The sequence below is a fragment of the Miscanthus floridulus genome, chromosome 12, assembly GCF_019320115.1.
Source record: "Miscanthus floridulus cultivar M001 chromosome 12, ASM1932011v1, whole genome shotgun sequence".
Taxonomy (NCBI): domain Eukaryota; kingdom Viridiplantae; phylum Streptophyta; class Magnoliopsida; order Poales; family Poaceae; genus Miscanthus; species Miscanthus floridulus.
In genome coordinates this window covers 85188419-85206086 of record NC_089591.1, presented here as the reverse complement: position 1 = coordinate 85206086, position 17668 = coordinate 85188419, and the positions used below count along the sequence as shown (strand labels likewise).

The 17668-nt window shown below is 47.5% G+C and overlaps 2 protein-coding genes across 2 annotated transcripts; one reads left to right on the top strand and one right to left on the bottom strand.

Annotated features, from left to right (window-relative positions):
- Positions 1 to 22: 22 nt before the first annotated feature.
- Positions 23 to 4168, top strand: LOC136498163 (endoglucanase 12). The gene is made up of 4 exons (XM_066494116.1): positions 23 to 547; positions 1367 to 1674; positions 2649 to 3419; positions 3523 to 4168. Exons 1-4 carry the CDS (start codon positions 169 to 171, stop codon positions 3934 to 3936), a joined length of 1872 nt encoding a protein of 623 aa, XP_066350213.1. The 5' UTR covers positions 23 to 168; the 3' UTR covers positions 3937 to 4168.
- Positions 4169 to 5076: 908 nt separating this feature from the next.
- On the bottom strand, positions 5077 to 9718 carry LOC136496567 (dolichyl-diphosphooligosaccharide--protein glycosyltransferase subunit 1B-like). Its single transcript, XM_066492282.1, has 8 exons — positions 9465 to 9718; positions 8984 to 9028; positions 8246 to 8883; positions 6777 to 6921; positions 6476 to 6655; positions 6124 to 6192; positions 5604 to 5693; positions 5077 to 5412 (listed from the first exon to the last, which is right to left on the bottom strand). The coding sequence occupies exons 1-8, from the start codon at positions 9609 to 9611 to the stop codon at positions 5284 to 5286; spliced, it is 1443 nt and encodes a 480-aa protein (XP_066348379.1). The 5' UTR covers positions 9612 to 9718; the 3' UTR covers positions 5077 to 5283.
- Positions 9719 to 17668: the final 7950 nt, after the last annotated feature.

Here is a 17668-nt window from a genome sequence, read left to right as displayed (position 1 = left end):
GTAACCCATCGCCAGGACCAGGAAGGCTCGCGGCTCGCCACCGCCTGCCCCAGCCACCCAAAGCGTCCCCATCCATGCGCCGCTGACCGCGCTCGCCATCAAAGCCAACTCTACCCGAGCGAGGGAAGGCAGCTCTCAGCCCAGCAGCCGGCCGGCCGGCAGCTAGCCATGTATTCGGCCAACCACTGGGGCGGCTCGTTCGAGATCGCCGATGGCGCGGCGGAGGACGACCACAGCCGCAACATGGACCTGGACCGCGGCGCGCTGTCGGCGCGGCAGCACCACGAGCTGGACGAGACGCAGCAGAGCTGGCTGCTAGGCCCGCCGGAGGCCAAGAAGAAGGACAAGTACGTGGACCTCGGATGCATCGTCGTCAAGCGCAAGGTCCTGTGGTGGGCCTTGTGGTGCGTCGTCGCCGCTTTCGTCCTCATCGGCCTCCCCATCATCATCGCCAAGTCCATCCCACACAAGAAGCCCGGCCCGCCGCCGCCCGATCAGTACACAGAGGCGCTGCACAAGGCGCTCCTCTTCTTCAACGCCCAGAAATGTGAGTTTGAATTTTTGTTGAGAAAAAAGTTGAATTTTTTGGAAACTCGGCTCTGCTACCGACCATGTCATGTGTGGGTACCACGATAGGATAGGAGTATTTGTATTTGTTAATCCATCCATCGGCTGAAACATGTGTGGATCTGCCATTTTTACTGCAACTTGCAGAGCAAAATTCGATATATAGCAGTCACATATGATGAGAAAATTGATCGAATTGCCATTTTTGACCATTCATTATCTTGAGTTCTTGCACCTCGGTACAGCTGTCCACAGCTTCATGCAACCCCACCAGCGGAATGTTCTGTCCTGTTTTCCTGTCACTACTACACCTTTAATTTAATTTGCAGAAAGTGACGGTCTGAATCTGATGTGGGGATGGAGAAATCGCCCAAATCCCAATCGCCTTCGAATCGGTAGGAGTAGGATAGGAGGAATCTTGGCACGTTCGCTCACATGTATGTAGATGTAGGCCACCAAGTTGATCCATTCTTTAAGTAACACAGCACAAAAAATTCAGCTTTAGGATCTGAATCAAGTTAACTGCGTGTAGGTAGATCTTGCTGAATTGAATTAATTCTCCGTTCTTGTAGCATATATGTACTTACTTCATCTTTTCCCGAATCGCCTGTACTCTCTGTGATTCTCTGTTCTTGCTGAATTCTATGTGGACCTTGCACGGAGTACAGTGTGCCTGTAGATCTTGCCTACTGTATTCTGTGTGATCGACAGTATCTGTTTGCTCAAATTGTAATGATCGTCTCTCCGATCCGATCTCTTATCATACATAAGATGATAAGAACAATTAAAATTTTGACAGCCGGCCACCTTCCCAAGAACAATGGCATCAAGTGGCGCGGGAACTCTGGGCTGTCAGACGGCTCCGACGCCAAGGACGTCAAGGGTGGCCTCGTCGGCGGCTACTACGACGCTGGCGACAACATCAAGTTCCACTTCCCGATGGCCTTCTCCATGACGCTGCTGAGCTGGTCAGTGATCGAGTACAGCGCCAAGTACAAGGCCATGGGGGAGTATGACCATGTCAGGGAGCTCATCAAGTGGGGCACCGACTATCTGCTACTCACCTTCAACTCCTCTGCTTCCACCATCGACAAGTTATACGCTCAGGTAAACAACAAGACGCTCATCTTCATCTTCTAGAATACAGTATATATAAATCTAGAGACATGCATGAAAGGTCTAACAATTAACGCTGAAATATGCAGTATCTTGTGACATTTTATCTCCTTCTGCCCACCACTATATATAGTGAGCAATTTGTCCCAATCCTTTTCCTTTGAATAAAATCTAAGGGCTTGTTCGGCTGGCTTTAAGCCGGCCGACTGGCTTGTTCTGACACTCACGAAAGCACTGTTCACGTCCTGCCAGAACAGTATTTTTCTCTCACAACAATCAGCCGGAACAGTATTTTTTTAGTCCTGCCGAACAAGCCCTAAGAGGAAATATGAGTTTTACTACTTACAAGCAGTTTACAGAAAATACTACAGTGAGTGAGCTCATCAAGTGGCAATTTAGTTCTGCAGTTTATTAATGGGCCGGCACACCCAAGAACCTTTTGACTTGCCACATATGCTTGATAGTAAAATAAGGTTCAGCTTCCAACCATCCGCATGTGCTTGCCATGTTCCTATACAAGCAAAACTAGTTGCTTGCTTTGTCTGCTGGTGCGATCGAGACCATTTTTTTCCTTCCAATTTTGATGCGATCTAGAACATGACTCAGTACTACTGGCCATATGCATGATAACGGTGAGAAAATACCCAAATAAAATGCTTAGTTTGTAGCGCAAGACAATTTCCCCACCAAATGGAGAACTAGCTTGCATTCTCAGCTTGCCACCAGTTGCATTCTGGATTCAAAATATAATCACGGGCAAACAATTTTTATTGGAAAAAAAACTGAAACTGAAACATGTGAAGTCAAGTAAATAAATTTGGTAGCTCCCTTCAGAGTTCAGACACTGCTAATAAATTACAGCCGTGAATCCGTAGGTGATGACTGTTGACTTAGCTTGCTCGTGCAAATTAAAATGGTGGTTGTCTCGTATTGAATTTGATCTGGTACGTGCTTGGTCCGTCCAGGTGGGTAGTGCAAAGATCAACGGCAGCCGGCCGGACGACCATTACTGCTGGAACCGGCCGGAGGACATGGCGTACCCTCGGCCTTCACTGTCGGTGAGCTCCGCCCCGGATCTGGGTGGCGAGGTCGCCGCGGCCCTGGCGGCCGCCTCCATCGTGTTCCGCGACAACGCCGCCTACTCCAAGAAGCTGAGCCAGGGTGCGGCCACCGTGTACAAGTTCGCGCGGCAGTCGGGGCGGCGCACCCCGTACTCGCTCCGGCAGCCGGACATCGAGTACTACTACAACTCCACCAGCTACTGGGACGAGTACATGTGGAGCGCGGCGTGGATGTACTACGCGACGGGCAACAACAGCTACATCACCTTCGCCACCGACCCGCGGCTGCCCAAGAACGCCAAGGCCTTCTTCAACATCCTCGACTTCTCGGTGTTCAGCTGGGACAACAAGCTCCCGGGCGCCCAGCTGCTGCTGTCGCGGCTGCGCATGTTCCTCAACCCCGGGTACCCGTACGAGGAGTCGCTCATCGGCTACCACAACGCCACCAGCCTCAACATGTGCATGTACTTCCCGCGCTTCGGCTCCTTCAACTTCACCAAGGGCGGGATGGCGCTCTTCAACCATGGCAAGGGGCAGCCGCTGCAGTACGTCGTCGCCAACTCCTTCATCGCCGCGCTCTACGCCGACTACATGGAGGCCGTCAACGTCCCCGGCTGGTACTGCGGGCCAAACTTCATGACCACCAACGACCTCCGGGAGTTTGCAAAGTCTCAGGTAGGTTAGGTAGGAGGATCCAGTAGGAATAATTCATTTCCTCTCTCTCAAGAAGATATATATATGCATGCATCAACCATGGTGCTCCTGCCTCCTCCTGCAGATCAACTACATTCTTGGTGACAACCCCAAGAAGATGAGCTACGTGGTTGGGTTCGGCAAAAAGTACCCGCGGCACCTGCACCACCGTGGCGCGTCCACGCCGCACAACGGCGTCAAGTATTCGTGCACCGGCGGCTACAAGTGGCGCGACTCCAAGAAGGCGGACCCGAACCTCCTGACGGGCGCCATGGTCGGCGGGCCTGACAGGAACGACGGCTTCAAGGACTCGCGCAACACCTTCGGGCAGAACGAGCCGACGCTTGTGGGAAACACCGGCCTCGTGGCGGCCCTGGTGGCTCTCACCAACAGCGGCAGGGGAGTCGGCGTCACCACCGTCGACAAGAACACCATGTTCTCCGCCGTGCCGCCAATGTTCCCCGCCGCCCCGCCGCCGCCGTCGTCATGGAAGCCGTGAGTACTACTACACGATCGGTACGGTCGTTTGGTCATACGATTTTTGGTGAGATCGCCGATCACGTACGCGCGCGAATTCTTTTGTACAATATACCACGTTAACAGTACTGTAAGCAAATACGTACTGCGCACGGTGGCATGCATCATGCGTGACCTGTAGATGTTTTTATGGATTACATTACAGTTAATGAATGGATGAATACATATATACCTTCGCAATCAATGTTCAGTTAGTTCGTGGTTCTATTCTCTCACACGTACTATATATGTGCTATTCTGCTTCTGCATGCGGTACGAAATTAAGTTTGTTATACGACAATTTTTGGTTGTATATAATAACTGACCGCTAAATCCAAAACCAGAGCACGATTCCAGGCAGAGTTTGGTTTGGCATAGCAATAGCATGTGGTCATGTGGATGTGAACATGTTCCCAAAGTTCCCTCTGCAGTAGAAAGCGAGATTAGCAAACGCCGAAATTAGCCTTGCAAGGAAAACCAAAAGCATGTCGGACCTTTTGGAAAAATTAGAAGCCTGCGAAATGATAGCTCGAAAAACACCACAAATTCAAGACCAACCTCATTATTTGAGAGCCAAAATTGGTAAGAAAATAATTCAAAAAAAAATGGTAAGAAAAACATTCTTCCAGCCGGCGAACATCTTGGTTGCTTGGATGGTGTCTTTAGAACATCTAGCGCTACTGTTCTAGGATCCCAAAAATATCTAAAATTTATAATGAAACATGACAAAAACATGAAAATCGGCCTCGGAACGCTGGACAAAAAAAAAACCTAAAGCTTAGTGCTTAGATAGACATCATGTAGAACGTCCATCCGAGAGCCAAAAGACATGTTTGGAAGGTTAATTATTAGCCAGACCTAAAACTATCATCCGCGATTCTAGTAGTAAACTACAGGGCATCCAAATAGTACGTAATAGAATTCCAGTTCAACTCCGGAAGATTGCCGAGTTGGTCAAAAGGTCTCGAGGGTTCAAATCCCACTCTCAACATACATCGGTTTTCTTTTCATCATTTTCTTTTGATTTTAATAATACCCTCCTACAGCATTTGTCAAAGCTCCAAAGTCATACGCATCCTAGGTTTTAAAATTAAATGTGTGCAGCTCTAGAGGCTTGAGGAGCTGAGAAAGGCACTTTAAGTCTCATCAATTATATAAATCGTCATCTCGTTCCTATTCCTAGCATGAAGCAAAAACTCCATCCTTCTCCATTGAGGAGGGTGCACAGACAGCACAGTACAACTAATGCGCCAGAACAAGGTCTTACTTCATCAATCACAGTTAACAGAACATGTGCCTCAAAAATACTGTGAATGGAATGCCAACAGGCCTATGATGATTTTCTGATGGAAAGATCCATGTGAAGATAGGCAATGAAGGCAACAAAAAACAGCAACACTGCAGATATCAGCATCAATGGTTCCACCAGCATGAAGATCGGATTGAATTCATAGTACACCTAAAGTTACCATAATGTTCCACAGATTAGAATCATCAGATGAAATAAGGCGGGTTGCCAGCTAGGCAGCGATCCTGACCACCAAGCGCTCAAAATCGACAACTTGGATTGCTGCCTGGCCAGGCAACCTTTGCCTGGGGTGCTGAAAGCAGACAGGCCTACATGGCCTCATCAGAAATGTGAACAAGTACCTGGAAAGGAACGTTGTGCTCTCCTACAACATTTTTCTTCTTCAGTACAACTGTCGTCCTTCCAACAACATCAAGGTATGAATAACTAGTCTGCATCAGTTAAGAACATCATAATCACAAAAAACTCTCTCATTAGCAAAGTTTGCGAAAGGCACTGTTCCATTTGCAAAGGAGCAGATGCTCAGACTTGTTTTGGTGGACTTCTAGTCCTCCAAGATAGGAAACTACAAGGCTGACATAGAAACTAAGCCATGACAGCCCCCAAACTAAGTCGAAATACAAAGTTCTGGGACTCAGCAATATGCACAGCTCACGATAGAAACTAAACCAGGACAGCAAGTGTTGCAAAGGCCCTACCAGATGCTAGTTGATTCCATAGTGTACACTTACAATGGTTCATCTGAGATTATATTTTATCTATCCATTGTTGTTGGTGTGAATCAACAGTAGCGTGCGCCAGAAGGAAAGTTGGGCATAAGAGGGGAGCGTAGTTAATGTTAGGAAGGAAAGGTGGGATTACCTCAAGATGTTTCTCTGTCACAAAAGGAACTACAGGCTGTGGATTTTTTGATCCTTCAGGAAGCACAACCTGCAACATTAAACGATTTGAGAAGATTCTGCTATATGTGAATACCAAAAAGAACAACTTTTGATATCTCATCGGCACTCCTGGTAATACTTCTCAAAATCTGGTGGTGTGTGTGTGTGTGTGGGGGGGGGGGGGGGGGGGGGGATGATGCTCCTGAGATTGCGTTTACACTAGCAAGAAATGAGAAGCTGCTACATATCCAATTATTCGTTTCAAGCTAGGTTACTCTTACCAGTAGTACAAAAGATGCTCATCAGAAAATATAAACCTGGTTCAGACTTACTTTAACTGTAAGATCGTCAACCACAGTATCCAATAGAGGGCAACCAAAAGTAAGGTTGATGTAGCGCCGGCCATCAACTGACTCAGAGACAAAATCTTGCAATGGAAGACCATAGCCAATGGTGAACGTGCAGTGCCAGCCACCAAATAATGGATATCTGGGCTCAATTTCTAGCTCGGACTGAGTTAAAAAAACATGCTTTAGTTTGCCATTTTACATTGAAGTAAAATAAAAGGGCATCTTCCAGTAACTAGAATAGCAATTCATTAAAATCTAATGCTTGTGGAAACATATCTTGTACCTTGTATGAATCAGTGCGCAGATGGGATGAGATGTTACCAATCTCATCACGATAGTAAACTGAATGAACCCGAGGTGGCAGCCTTGCAAGAAGATTCTTAAAGGACGAAGCTCCACTGACAGATGGCCTAGATTGATACTCAAGCCTAGCAAGAAAGTTCTCAATCACTAACTATGAAGCATTTAACAAAAGCTAGAAAAGCTGCTCGAAACATACAACAACAAAGCCTTTAAGTCCCAAACAAGTTGGGGTAGGCTAGAGTTGAAACCCAGCAAAAGCCATCAAGGTTCAGGCACGTGAATAGCTGTTTTCCAAGCACTCATATCTAAGGCTAAATCTTTGGGTATATTCCATCATTTCAAGTCTCCTTTTATTACCTCTACCCAAGTCAACTTCGGTCTTCCTCTGCCTCTCTTCACGTTACTATCCTAACTTAGGATTCCACTACGCACTGGTGCCTCTGGAGGTCTCCGTTGGACATGTCCAAACCATCTCAACCGGTGTTGGACAAGCTTTTCTTCAATTGGTGCTACCCCTAATCTATCACGTATATCATCGTTCCGAACTCGATCCCTTCTTGTATGACCGCAAATCCAACACAACATACGCATTTCCGCGACACTTATCTGTTGAACATGTCGTCTTTTCGTAGGCCAACATTCTGCACCATACAACATAGCAGGTCTAATCGCCGTTCTATAAAACTTGCCTTTTAGCTTCTGTGATACCCTTTTGTCACATAGGACACCAGATGCTTGACGCCACTTCATCCACCCTGTTTTGATTCTATGGCTAACATCTTCACCAATATCCCCATCTCTCTGTAGCATTGATCCTAAATATCGAAAGGTATCCTTCCTAGCACTACTTGACCTTCCAAAAGCTGCTCGAAACATGCTTTTCAGATTTTAGTTTATTTCCTCAGCCAGCTTTTCAAAAGCCGGCTCAACAGATGGATTGTTTGTTTCAGCTTCTGGCTTCTAGCTGGCAGAAGCCAGTAAAAAGCTAAAACAAACAGGCCATTACTTGAACTAATGAGTTGCTTATACTTCACTTCATACTACAGCTTCAAATCAAGAGATTCAGATATCCATTTCCATACCACATTATTTACTTAACAAATAGAAACATGCCTATGTGGATTTAACATGGCATGTGCTACATATCCAAAGGCAAAGCAGTGCCGGAAGGTACCAGTCCATATATTATTATGTTTCGTCATTACCAGATCTATATCATTGAAAAAGGTGAACAAGTTGAGAACAGTTGACTAGATGATGTCCCGGAAAGCATCCCCAACTCACAAATGCCACTGGTTCTTGCTGACATGTGGCACTGTGGCCCACATGTCAGTCTGACAGCCAACAGAATTCTTCATAGGAGATAATTTCATAGTCGCATTTGTCTCGTATCCAATGCTATCTTTAGGACCAGATAAGCTATAGAGATGGGAGTGTAAAGACTATAACCTGGAAAAGACTCCTTTGTGACGAGCACCGCCGTGTTTCAGTTTATACTGCTCGGTGATTTGGATGTTTCCCCAGTGAGAAATCTCCACCTTGCGTACAAGTTCCTCAACAACAGCAAATGGACGGTTATTCTCATAATGCACAAGAATTGGCAAATAGGAGTTTGGCATCTGGTTATTGTATGTGCCATATTTCACTTCAGAACCAGCTCGTGTGGTAGGATCAACCCTTGTGAAGGATTCAATCCTATTGCTTGGCATTTTGATGTAGGTAACCTGCTCCAGGACATGGTAGGGCGAGAAAAGCACCGCACTGTCACGGTAGTAAACCAGCTGGGATTCTGACTGGCTAATCTCAGCGGGAAAGGGCTCTAAAGAGTGAGTGAGCATGTATAACACTTCTAGAGTGGTTGCATCGCCAGGTTTCAGAGGAGTGCTGAGCAGAACAGAGTAGAGGCGAGGGGCATCGGGAGCGGTGGTGGCGGGCTCAGAGGCTTCGATCGAGAGGGGTACGAATGCCTTCTTCTTGCGCTTCCCCTCCGCTCTCGTGGCCTTGACAATAGAGAGATGTTGAACCTCTGTGGGCGTGAAGGCGAGAAGAACTCGTGATGCTTCAGAGGCAGTGGGAGCATTCTCGACCTGGCACAAAGGGATTGAAAAGTTGTGGAAGATGCCTATGCTGGAGAAAGTAACAGGTGCTGGCTGCCAATTTGAGCAAAAGGGGCGAGTAAGACATTACCTTCACTGTTAGGAAGACTTTGACGATGGGACCCGTGAGGTCGATCTGCAGGCAATCGAAATTTGTAGATGAAGAAAATGCCATACATAATAACGATTTGAGAGGAAGAGATTTGGCACGGATAAAGGGGACTTTAGCAAGGGATCGCCCTCAATCTATCTCTTAAACCCTGAAGTGAAGCTTCCGCCACCGATACAAGTGAATCAGAGCGGGTCATTACAGCGCAGGATTTGGATCGAGAATTGTGACTATATACTGCAGTATATCTAAGCAATCGGGTCTTTCAAAGAAAAAAATATATATGCATCTAAGTAATCTAATCTCGAAAGGGAAGCTAATAAAAGGGTCCAGTAGCAGTGATCCACTTGACACGAGCCAGCAACCTGACGGCCTGCAAGATGTGATTTAGGAAGGGGAAGAAGAAGAAGACGTGGAGGAGGAGGAAGATATACCCAGGGTCAGGAGAAGATGAGTTACAAACCCTTTTCTCTGCAGAGACGACCCGGATGCCGTCCTCCGGCGGCAAGGAAGAGCAGGAAACGGCGGACGCGATGACGAGCAGGAGGAGGGTACGGGTGGCTAGGGTTCGGAGGGACAAGGGCAACATCACGTCTCGGTGGTCCATCATCGCCGGCGGTCTGGCTGGATGGGGACTCACCTTGGCTTTGGGAATTGGTTTGGGACTTCGGGAGAGAAGAGGGAGAGATCTGGGAGGGGGGCGTGGGCCCACCCGAGTGCGTCGTGCGTGACCTGTTTGTTGACTGAGGGGCTGCTTGGTTTTGGAGCCAGCCTAGCCTGGCCTCGCCGAGCAAGGCAAGCCTACCTCACCGGGACAGGACCAGGACAGCGAAATTTGCTCGCCAGGCAAGGCAATTCTCTATCTCTTCTCTACAACAACAAAAAAAAGTAACGGTATCGTCTTACCGCCTCGCCTTAACCGCGCCCACGTTAAAAAGACCGACCATTGGCAAGCGCCCGTTTCTAGCGCCCGCACGCCTAGAAAAAAAACGGAAGTCGCTCGCCTCCCCTCGCACCCTTCGACCCCACCCAACCCCGCGTTGTCCCTCTCCGTCCTCGCTCCTAGCGCCCCTTCGGCCCTTCCCAATCTTCCGACGGTGGGTCTACTCCCAGCGCCCACGCAAGCTTCGCCACATCCCGACCACTCCCTCCGCTCCATTGTGGCCCTTCCCAATCTCGTCCTCCTATGCCTTCCTCGTCCAACAACGCTAGGTCTACTCAAGGCCCTCTGTCCCTCTCTTCCCTGCGATTCAAAAAGAACATGCCCCAGGTCTAGCACATTGCGGCGTTCATCGCCCTGTGTGAGGGTTTTTTGGGGATTAGTCCCCACTTCGACCTGTGGCGGCATCTCTTCGCCGTCAACCTTTTGAAGAAGCGGGTCAGGAAGCAAGAGCTGAGCGTGCCGGTGTGATGTGCCGGCATTCATCTCCGCAACAACCGGGTGAACGAATACCCGTCGATGCGTCTGTCGACCTCCAACAAGGGGTGGCATTCGCATTGGTTTTACGTCAAGGACGACGTTGTCGCCCCCTTGCCAGCGTTCTCTGGGCGCATCATCGAAGAGGTCCAAGAGTCGTGGAAGTGGGGTGTCCCAGACAAAGCCAAGAAGAAGATCAAGGACCATCTCGCCGCCCTCCAAATTCTGAAGGAGAGGGGCGTGAAGGGATCAGGGATCATCGACGCCTACCATGCGCGGAGGGTGGTGCCACTAATGAGCCACGTGCTTCCCTATACCTAATGGGGCCCGGAGCGTCGCTCGAAGGGACGGCGCTTGTCGACGAAGCGCTCCCTCCCTCCGAAGTGGTGCAGCGCATCAAGGAGGTGATGGAGCCTTCGAAGGATAACGCTGGCGTTGTCCTTGATTTCGTGTATCTGGTGCCGGGGCATCCCCCAATGCGGCCGGAACCCGAGTTCATCAACTTCGTAAGGTCTCTTTCCCCGTGCCTCCTTTTCACTTGAATTCCTGACTCCTCGATGCTGACCTCAGGACAGCGGGACCAGTCGAAGCAACTCGTCTTCTCGGATAGCCTAGCTCCGCTGTCGAAGGACCCACTCGTGGCGGCGGCGAATCGCACCGCGGTCGAGTGGGATAGGAAGACGAAGGAGTTCAAGAGGAAAAAGATGTTACAGAAGCAGCAAGCATGGGAGCGAGGAGAGGAGATAGATAGTGACGACGATGATGACGACGACGATGAGGAGTATGATGAGGTAGTTGCCGATGTGGAGTGGGATGTCCTGGAGGGCGAGGATATGCTGACAGGTACCCACTCATCCACGTAGGGACCCTTCCAGTTCTATGCAGGGGGAAGTGAGTCCGTGAGGCCAACGGAGATGGGACAAACCATCGGCCCGTCCTCAGGACTGGTGGGAGCGGGCGGATCTGCCACCACGCCCGGGGTGCCGACAGAGAGGGGTGGCCCCACCATCGTGCCCTTGGAGGCAAGGGAGATGAGCCCCTCTGCCCGGGAGCAGGGGGCAGGCTCGAGACGGTCTCGCCCAGACGAATTGGAGCAGGAATCTGGGGGTTCATCCCCAAAACGTTCCTACCGCCCAACAGCACCAGCATAAGTCACCGATTCCTCTGTTTTTCCTATTTTTCTGTTTTTCTATTTTTCAGTGTGGCCTACGCCTTTTAACTTTTACAGAATCTTGAGACAGGGCCGCTCTTTGGCGCTGGCGCCCAAGAAGAGCGTTGCTCTTCAGGCGGGACGGGCGCCGTCGCCCGACGTTGCTCCTATTTCGGGTAGGAGCAGAGCTGATGTCATGGCCTCATCGGCCGGTCAGGCGCCGCCTACGGTGGTGCCCGTGCCCTCGGTGGGTCAAGCAGGCGTCGGGGCCAAAGAGGCATCCTCGGGGGTCACCGAGCACATGGCGGCAGAGGTGATTCTGCCACCTACGTCAGAGCGGATGGAGCGGCCGCTCGCGCTTGTGGCACCCTTCGTGGTGGGCGTGGCACCGCAAGCCGAGGCCTCGGCATCGCAAGCGGAGGCGGCTGCAACCGTGACAAGCCAGGCACTGCCGGACGCAGCCATGGTGGTGACCGAGGGAGCAGCGCAATCCGTGCTATCGGTGGCCTAGGCGACGGTGCCCGAGGCGGCTCTGGCGGAGGGGGACATGGCCGGAGGGTCCCTGGGCGTCGTGGTGGTGGTGGAGAGGACCAGCGATGAAAGCTCTAGTTTGGTTTTGGTTAATTGATAAAACCCTAAGTGCTAACCTAGTTTATCAAAGTGATTATGAGATAGGTAGCACTACTCCAAGTGATGAAGCAATGACGAAGATCATGACGATGGTGATGGCATGGTGATGATCAAATGCTTAAACTTGGAAAAGAAGAAAGAGAAAAACAAAAGGCTCAAGGCAAAGGTAAAATTATAGGAGCCATTTTGTTTCAGTGATCAAGACACTTAGCGAATGTGATCACATTTAGGATCGATAGCCATACTATTAAGAGGGGTGGAACTCGTATCGAAATGCGGTTATCAAAGTGCCACTAGATGCTCTAACTCATTGCATATGCATTTAGGATCTAGTGGAGTGCTAACACCCTTGGTAATGTTTATGAAAATATGCTAACACATGTGCACAAGGTGATACACTTGGTGGTTAGCACATTTGAGCAAGGGTGAAGAAGACAGAGGAGAAAGGAACTCAGTCTCACTGTTTTTACTGTGACCGGACGCTGGTCTTGGGTGGACCGGCGCATCCGGTCAGGCGTAGCAGTGAAGATGCCAGCGTCGGTCTATTGACCGAACGCTGGGTCTAAATTGATCGGACGTTGGAAGTCTAGGTCCAGTCAAACTGATGGGTCTACACAGTATCCAGGGTTTTGCACCGGACGCTGAGGTGTGTCCGGTCGAGGTGGATCGGACGCGTCCGGTCGAAGAAAACCTAGTTTGGAACCTTACTGTAAACGACCGGACGCTGGGGTCTAGCGTCCGGTCACTTGTGCCAGAGCGTCCGGTCGCTACTTAGCCGTTGTGATCAGGTGGTTCCTGTTGAATGGACAATGACACATGGCTTACATCGGTTGACCGGACGCTGGGTCTAGAGTCCAGTCAGTCTAACCGGAGCATCCGGTCAGTCTGACCGGAGCGTCCGGTCAGCCCGCAGTGTGCCCAGTGAAGGGGTACAACAGCTCTATTTCTTGGGGGCTTCTTTTTAAGCCCCATGGCCAATTAAAGCTCACAACTCTTGCACATTTTCATTGACATAGCAACCTTGTGAACTTAGCCAAAGCCCTCCCACTCATCTCCATCATTAATCCATCATCATTGTGAGATTGGGAGAGAATCCAAGTGCATTGCTTGAGTGATTGCATCTAGAGGCACTTGGTATTCGTGTTGCGCTACGGATTTCACTTGTTTCTCTTGGTGGTTGCCACCACCTAGATAGTTGGAGCAGCGGTGGAGGATTGGCATGAGTTGGTGATTGTTCGTGGCCATCTCTGGTGATTGTAAGGGGAGTTGTACCTTCCCCGGCGGAGTGCCAAAAGGTAACTCTAGTAAATTGCTCGTGTCATTGAGTTACCTCACTTGTGGGTCGGTTCTTGCGGTGTCCTATCATGTGGACGAGGTTTGTGAAACACCTCTTAGCCACCAAACCACCAAGTGTTGGTCGACACAACGGGGACTAGCGTGTTGGCAAGCACGTGAACCTTGGGAGAAAAATCGGTTGTCTCTTGTCATTTGCATTCTCCCGGTGATTGGCTTAATCTTCATCTTGTGATTGGTTTATTCCACTACACGGTGGTATAACCATCCTACTCACTCATTTATATTCTTGTAAACTAGTTGTAGCAAGCTCTTTAGTGTAATTAGATTTGAGAGCTTGCTTTGCTATTTAAGTTTGCTTAGTGGAGCTCTTTAGAGTAGAAAGTTTGAGAGCTCTTAATGAGTAGTATCATAGCAAGTTGTGTGTCTAGCTATCATTGCAACTAGAATTATTGGATAGGTGGCTTGCAACCCTTATAGAGCTAGAGCAAGTTTGCATTTTGCTATTTGTCTTACTAATCAAATTGCTCTAGTTGATTTGTAGAATTTTAAATAGGCTATTCACCCCCCCTCTAGCCATATTAGGACCTTTCAAGTGGTATCAGAGTCGTGGTCATCGTTTGATTGAAGGCTTAACAACCTCGGTGTCAAATTATGGCTCAAGTTGTGTTCAACCATGTGGGGGGCAAACCACCGTTCTTTGATGGCACATGCTATGGTTATTGGAAGAGAAAGATGAGGATGTATCTTGGTTCAATCAATGATCAAGTATGAGAAGTGACCGAGAATGACTATGCTATCATTGATCCCGATGATCCAACCAATCAAGATAAGATCAACAAGCAATGCAATACAATGGCTCTCAACACCATATACAATGCCATTGATTCCAAGGTGTTTGAGCAAATCAAGGATTGTGAAAGAGCAAATGAGGTGTGGAAGAGATTGGAGGAAACGTATGAGGGCACACCGGCGGTGAAGAGTGCCAAGTTGTATATCCTTAAGGATAAATTGACAAGCTTCAAGATGAAGGAAGATGAGAGCATTCTGGAGATGTTCCATCGATTGCAAGTCATTATCAACGACTTGAAGGTATTGGGAGAGAAGATCAAGGATGATGATGTCTCCCATCGATTTTTGATGTGCTTACCTCCAAGATTTGAGATGTTAAGATTGCTCATCATAAGAGGAGGATTGAAGGACATTACCCCCAACCAAGTACTAGGTGATGTCATGACACAAGAGACATACCATGTGGAAAGGGAGGGGGATGACAAGGATGACAAGAAGGAAAAAGAGGACAAGAAGAAGAAGAAGAAGAGTATAGCATTCAAGGCTAGCTCATCATCATCCAAGAATAAGGGCAAGTCCAAGAAAGAATCAAGTGACGATGATGATCTTAGTGACATTGATGATGAAGCCATGGCCCTATTTGTGCGCAAGATGGGCAAATTCATGAAGAAGAAGGGCTATGGTGCAAGAAAGAGAAGAGATCACACCAAGAGCAAAGAATATGTGAGGAGATGCTACAATTGCAAGAGCCCTGATCATGTTGTAGCAAATTGTCCTTACAATAGTGACAATGATGAAGATGAGAAGAAGAAGCACAAGAAAGATAAAAATGAAAAGAAGGAAAAGAAGAAGAAGAGAATGACCTTCCAAAAGAAGAAGGGTGGAGGTTATGTGGTCACATGGGATAGTGATGGCTCTTCGGATAGTGATAGCTCTAGTGATGATAACAAGAAATCTATCAAGAGAGCACTAGCAAGCATCGCCATCAACAAGAAGCTCTCCATCTTCGACACTCCATCGACATGTCTCATGGCAAAGCCTACCAAGGTAAAATATAATGAGAGTGATGATGATGAATGTGAAAGTGACTCTTGTAGGAATGATAATGATGATGATGATGATGAGGAGTACTCCAAGGAGGAGCTCTTGGACATGTGTGAGCAAGTGCACGCTTGCAATGAGATGAAGAGAAAGGAGTGCAAAGAATTGTGTAATAAAGTAAAATTTCTTGAGCAATCCTTTGATGAGCTCAATGCCACTTATGAGGGGCTAATGGATGCCCATGAGAAGCTTGGCAAAGCTCACTCTAAGCTTGAAAAGGCTCACTCCTCTCTCATTGAGCAAGTCAAGAAAGAGGAAGCCAAGAAGGAGCAAGTGATAGTAACATGTGATGTGGGACTAACATGTGATCTTATTGATGAATCTTTTCATGAACCCATTATTGTTGCTCCCACTAACACTTCTTGTAGCACTACAACTTCCACTTCACCTTTGAGTGATGGTCTCACTTGTGATGCCTCACTTATGGTGGAAAATGAGAACCTCAAGAGGGAGGTGAATGAGCTCACTCGTGCCTTAGGCAATGCCTATGGTGGAGAAGCCCACTTGCTAAAGTGCTTGGGTAGCCAAAGATTTTCTTTCAATAAAGAGGGATTAGGCTATACCCCCAAGAAAGGCAAGGCGACATTTGTCACTCCCAAAGCTAGCTTTGTGAAGGGCAATGGTCGGTTTTGCAATAGATGCAAGCAAGTTGGGCATATAGAGCAAAATTGCAAGACTAACAAGAACAAGCTACCTAATGTATCCTCAATCAAATTTGATTCTTGTTACATACTTTATAAGGGGGCAATGGTGTGAAGGCTAAGTTCATTGGTACACCAATTGTGGGCCTAAAGAAGAAGGCCATTTGGGTACCAAAGACCTTGGTGACTAACCTACAAGGACCCAAGCAAGTTTGGGTACCTAAAAAGAATTGATCTTCTTTTATAGGTAAATTATAAAGCCGGAGGAAGGCATTGGGTGCTTGATAGTGGGTGCACACAACACATGACCGGTGATCCAAGAATGTTCAATTCAATCAATGAAAGCAAGAGCAATGGGATTGATAGTATCACATTTGGTGATAATGGCAAAGGCAAGGTCAAAGGGCTTGGTAAGATTGCAATATCCAATGATTTGAACATTTCCAATGTGCTACTAGTAGAGAGCTTGAACTTCAACTTATTGTCGGTAGCTCAATTATGTGATCTTGGTTTCAAGTGCATATTTGGTGTGGATGGTGTAGAGATCATAAGTGTAGATGGTTCAAACTTGATATTCAAAGGATTTAGATATGAGAATCTATACTTGGTTGATTTCAATGCTAGAGAAGCTCAATTGTCAACATGTTTGATCACTAAGTCTAGCATGGGTTGGTTATGGTATAGAAGGCTTGGTCATGTTGGAATAAAACAATTGAACAAATTGATTAAGCATGACTTAGTTAGAGGCTTGAAAGATGTCACATTTGAGAAGGGTAAGCTATGTAGTGCATGTCAAGCCAGAAAGCAAGTTGGTAATACACATCCTAAGAAGAGCATGATGAGCACATCCAAGGCATTTGAGTTGATGCACATGGATTTGTTTAGACCAACCACATACACTAGCATTGGTGGAAATAAATATGTATTTGTGATTGTGGATGATTTCACTAGATACACATGGGTGTTCTTTCTTATTGACAAGAGTGATGTGTTTACAACATTCAAATCATTTGTCAAAGGTATTCATAATGAGTTTGAAACCACAATCAAGAAAGTTAGAAGTGACAATGGTAGTGAATTCAAGAACACTAGAGTTGATGAGTTGTATGATGAATTTGGAATTAGACATCAATTCTCGGCCAGGTATACTCCTCAATCAAATGGGCTAGTTGAAAGAAAGAATAGAACCTTGATTGATATGGCAAGATCAATGTTGAGTGAGTACAATATGAGTCATTCATTTTGGGCCAAAGCAATCAACATGGCTTGCTATTATAGCAACCGACTCTATTGTCACCCTATGATGGAGAAGACACCTTATGAGCTTTTGAATGGAAGAAAGCCCAACATAGCATACTTTCGGGTCTTTGGTTGTAAATGCTATATATTGAAGAAAGGCGCTAAATTGAGCAAGTTTGAAAAGAAATGTGATGAAGGTTTCTTGCTTGGTTACTCCACTACTAGCAAGACTTATAGAGTTTGGAATTTGGCTAGTGGTACTCTTGAGGAGGTTCATGATGTGGAGTTTGATGAAACAAATGGTTCCCAAGAGGAAGATGAGAATCTAGATGATGTAAGAGGCACTCAATTGATCAATGCAATGAAGAATATGGACATTGGTGATATAAGGCCTAGAGAGGTGA

Coding starts and splice junctions, on each gene's coding strand:
- LOC136498163 (XM_066494116.1), top strand. CDS start 169: ATGTATTCGGCCAACCACTGGGGCGGCTCGTTCGAGATCGCCGATGGC. Junction 1,675..2,648: donor TCGACAAGTTATACGCTCAG/GTAAACAACAAG, acceptor TGGTCCGTCCAG/GTGGGTAGTGCAAAGATCAA. Junction 3,420..3,522: donor GGGAGTTTGCAAAGTCTCAG/GTAGGTTAGGTA, acceptor CTCCTCCTGCAG/ATCAACTACATTCTTGGTGA.
- LOC136496567 (XM_066492282.1), bottom strand. CDS start 9,611: ATGATGGACCACCGAGACGTGATGTTGCCCTTGTCCCTCCGAACCCTA. Junction 5,694..6,123: donor TGACAGAGAAACATCTTGAG/GTAATCCCACCT, acceptor TAACTGATGCAG/ACTAGTTATTCATACCTTGA. Junction 5,413..5,603: donor AGCACAACGTTCCTTTCCAG/GTACTTGTTCAC, acceptor TGGTAACTTTAG/GTGTACTATGAATTCAATCC.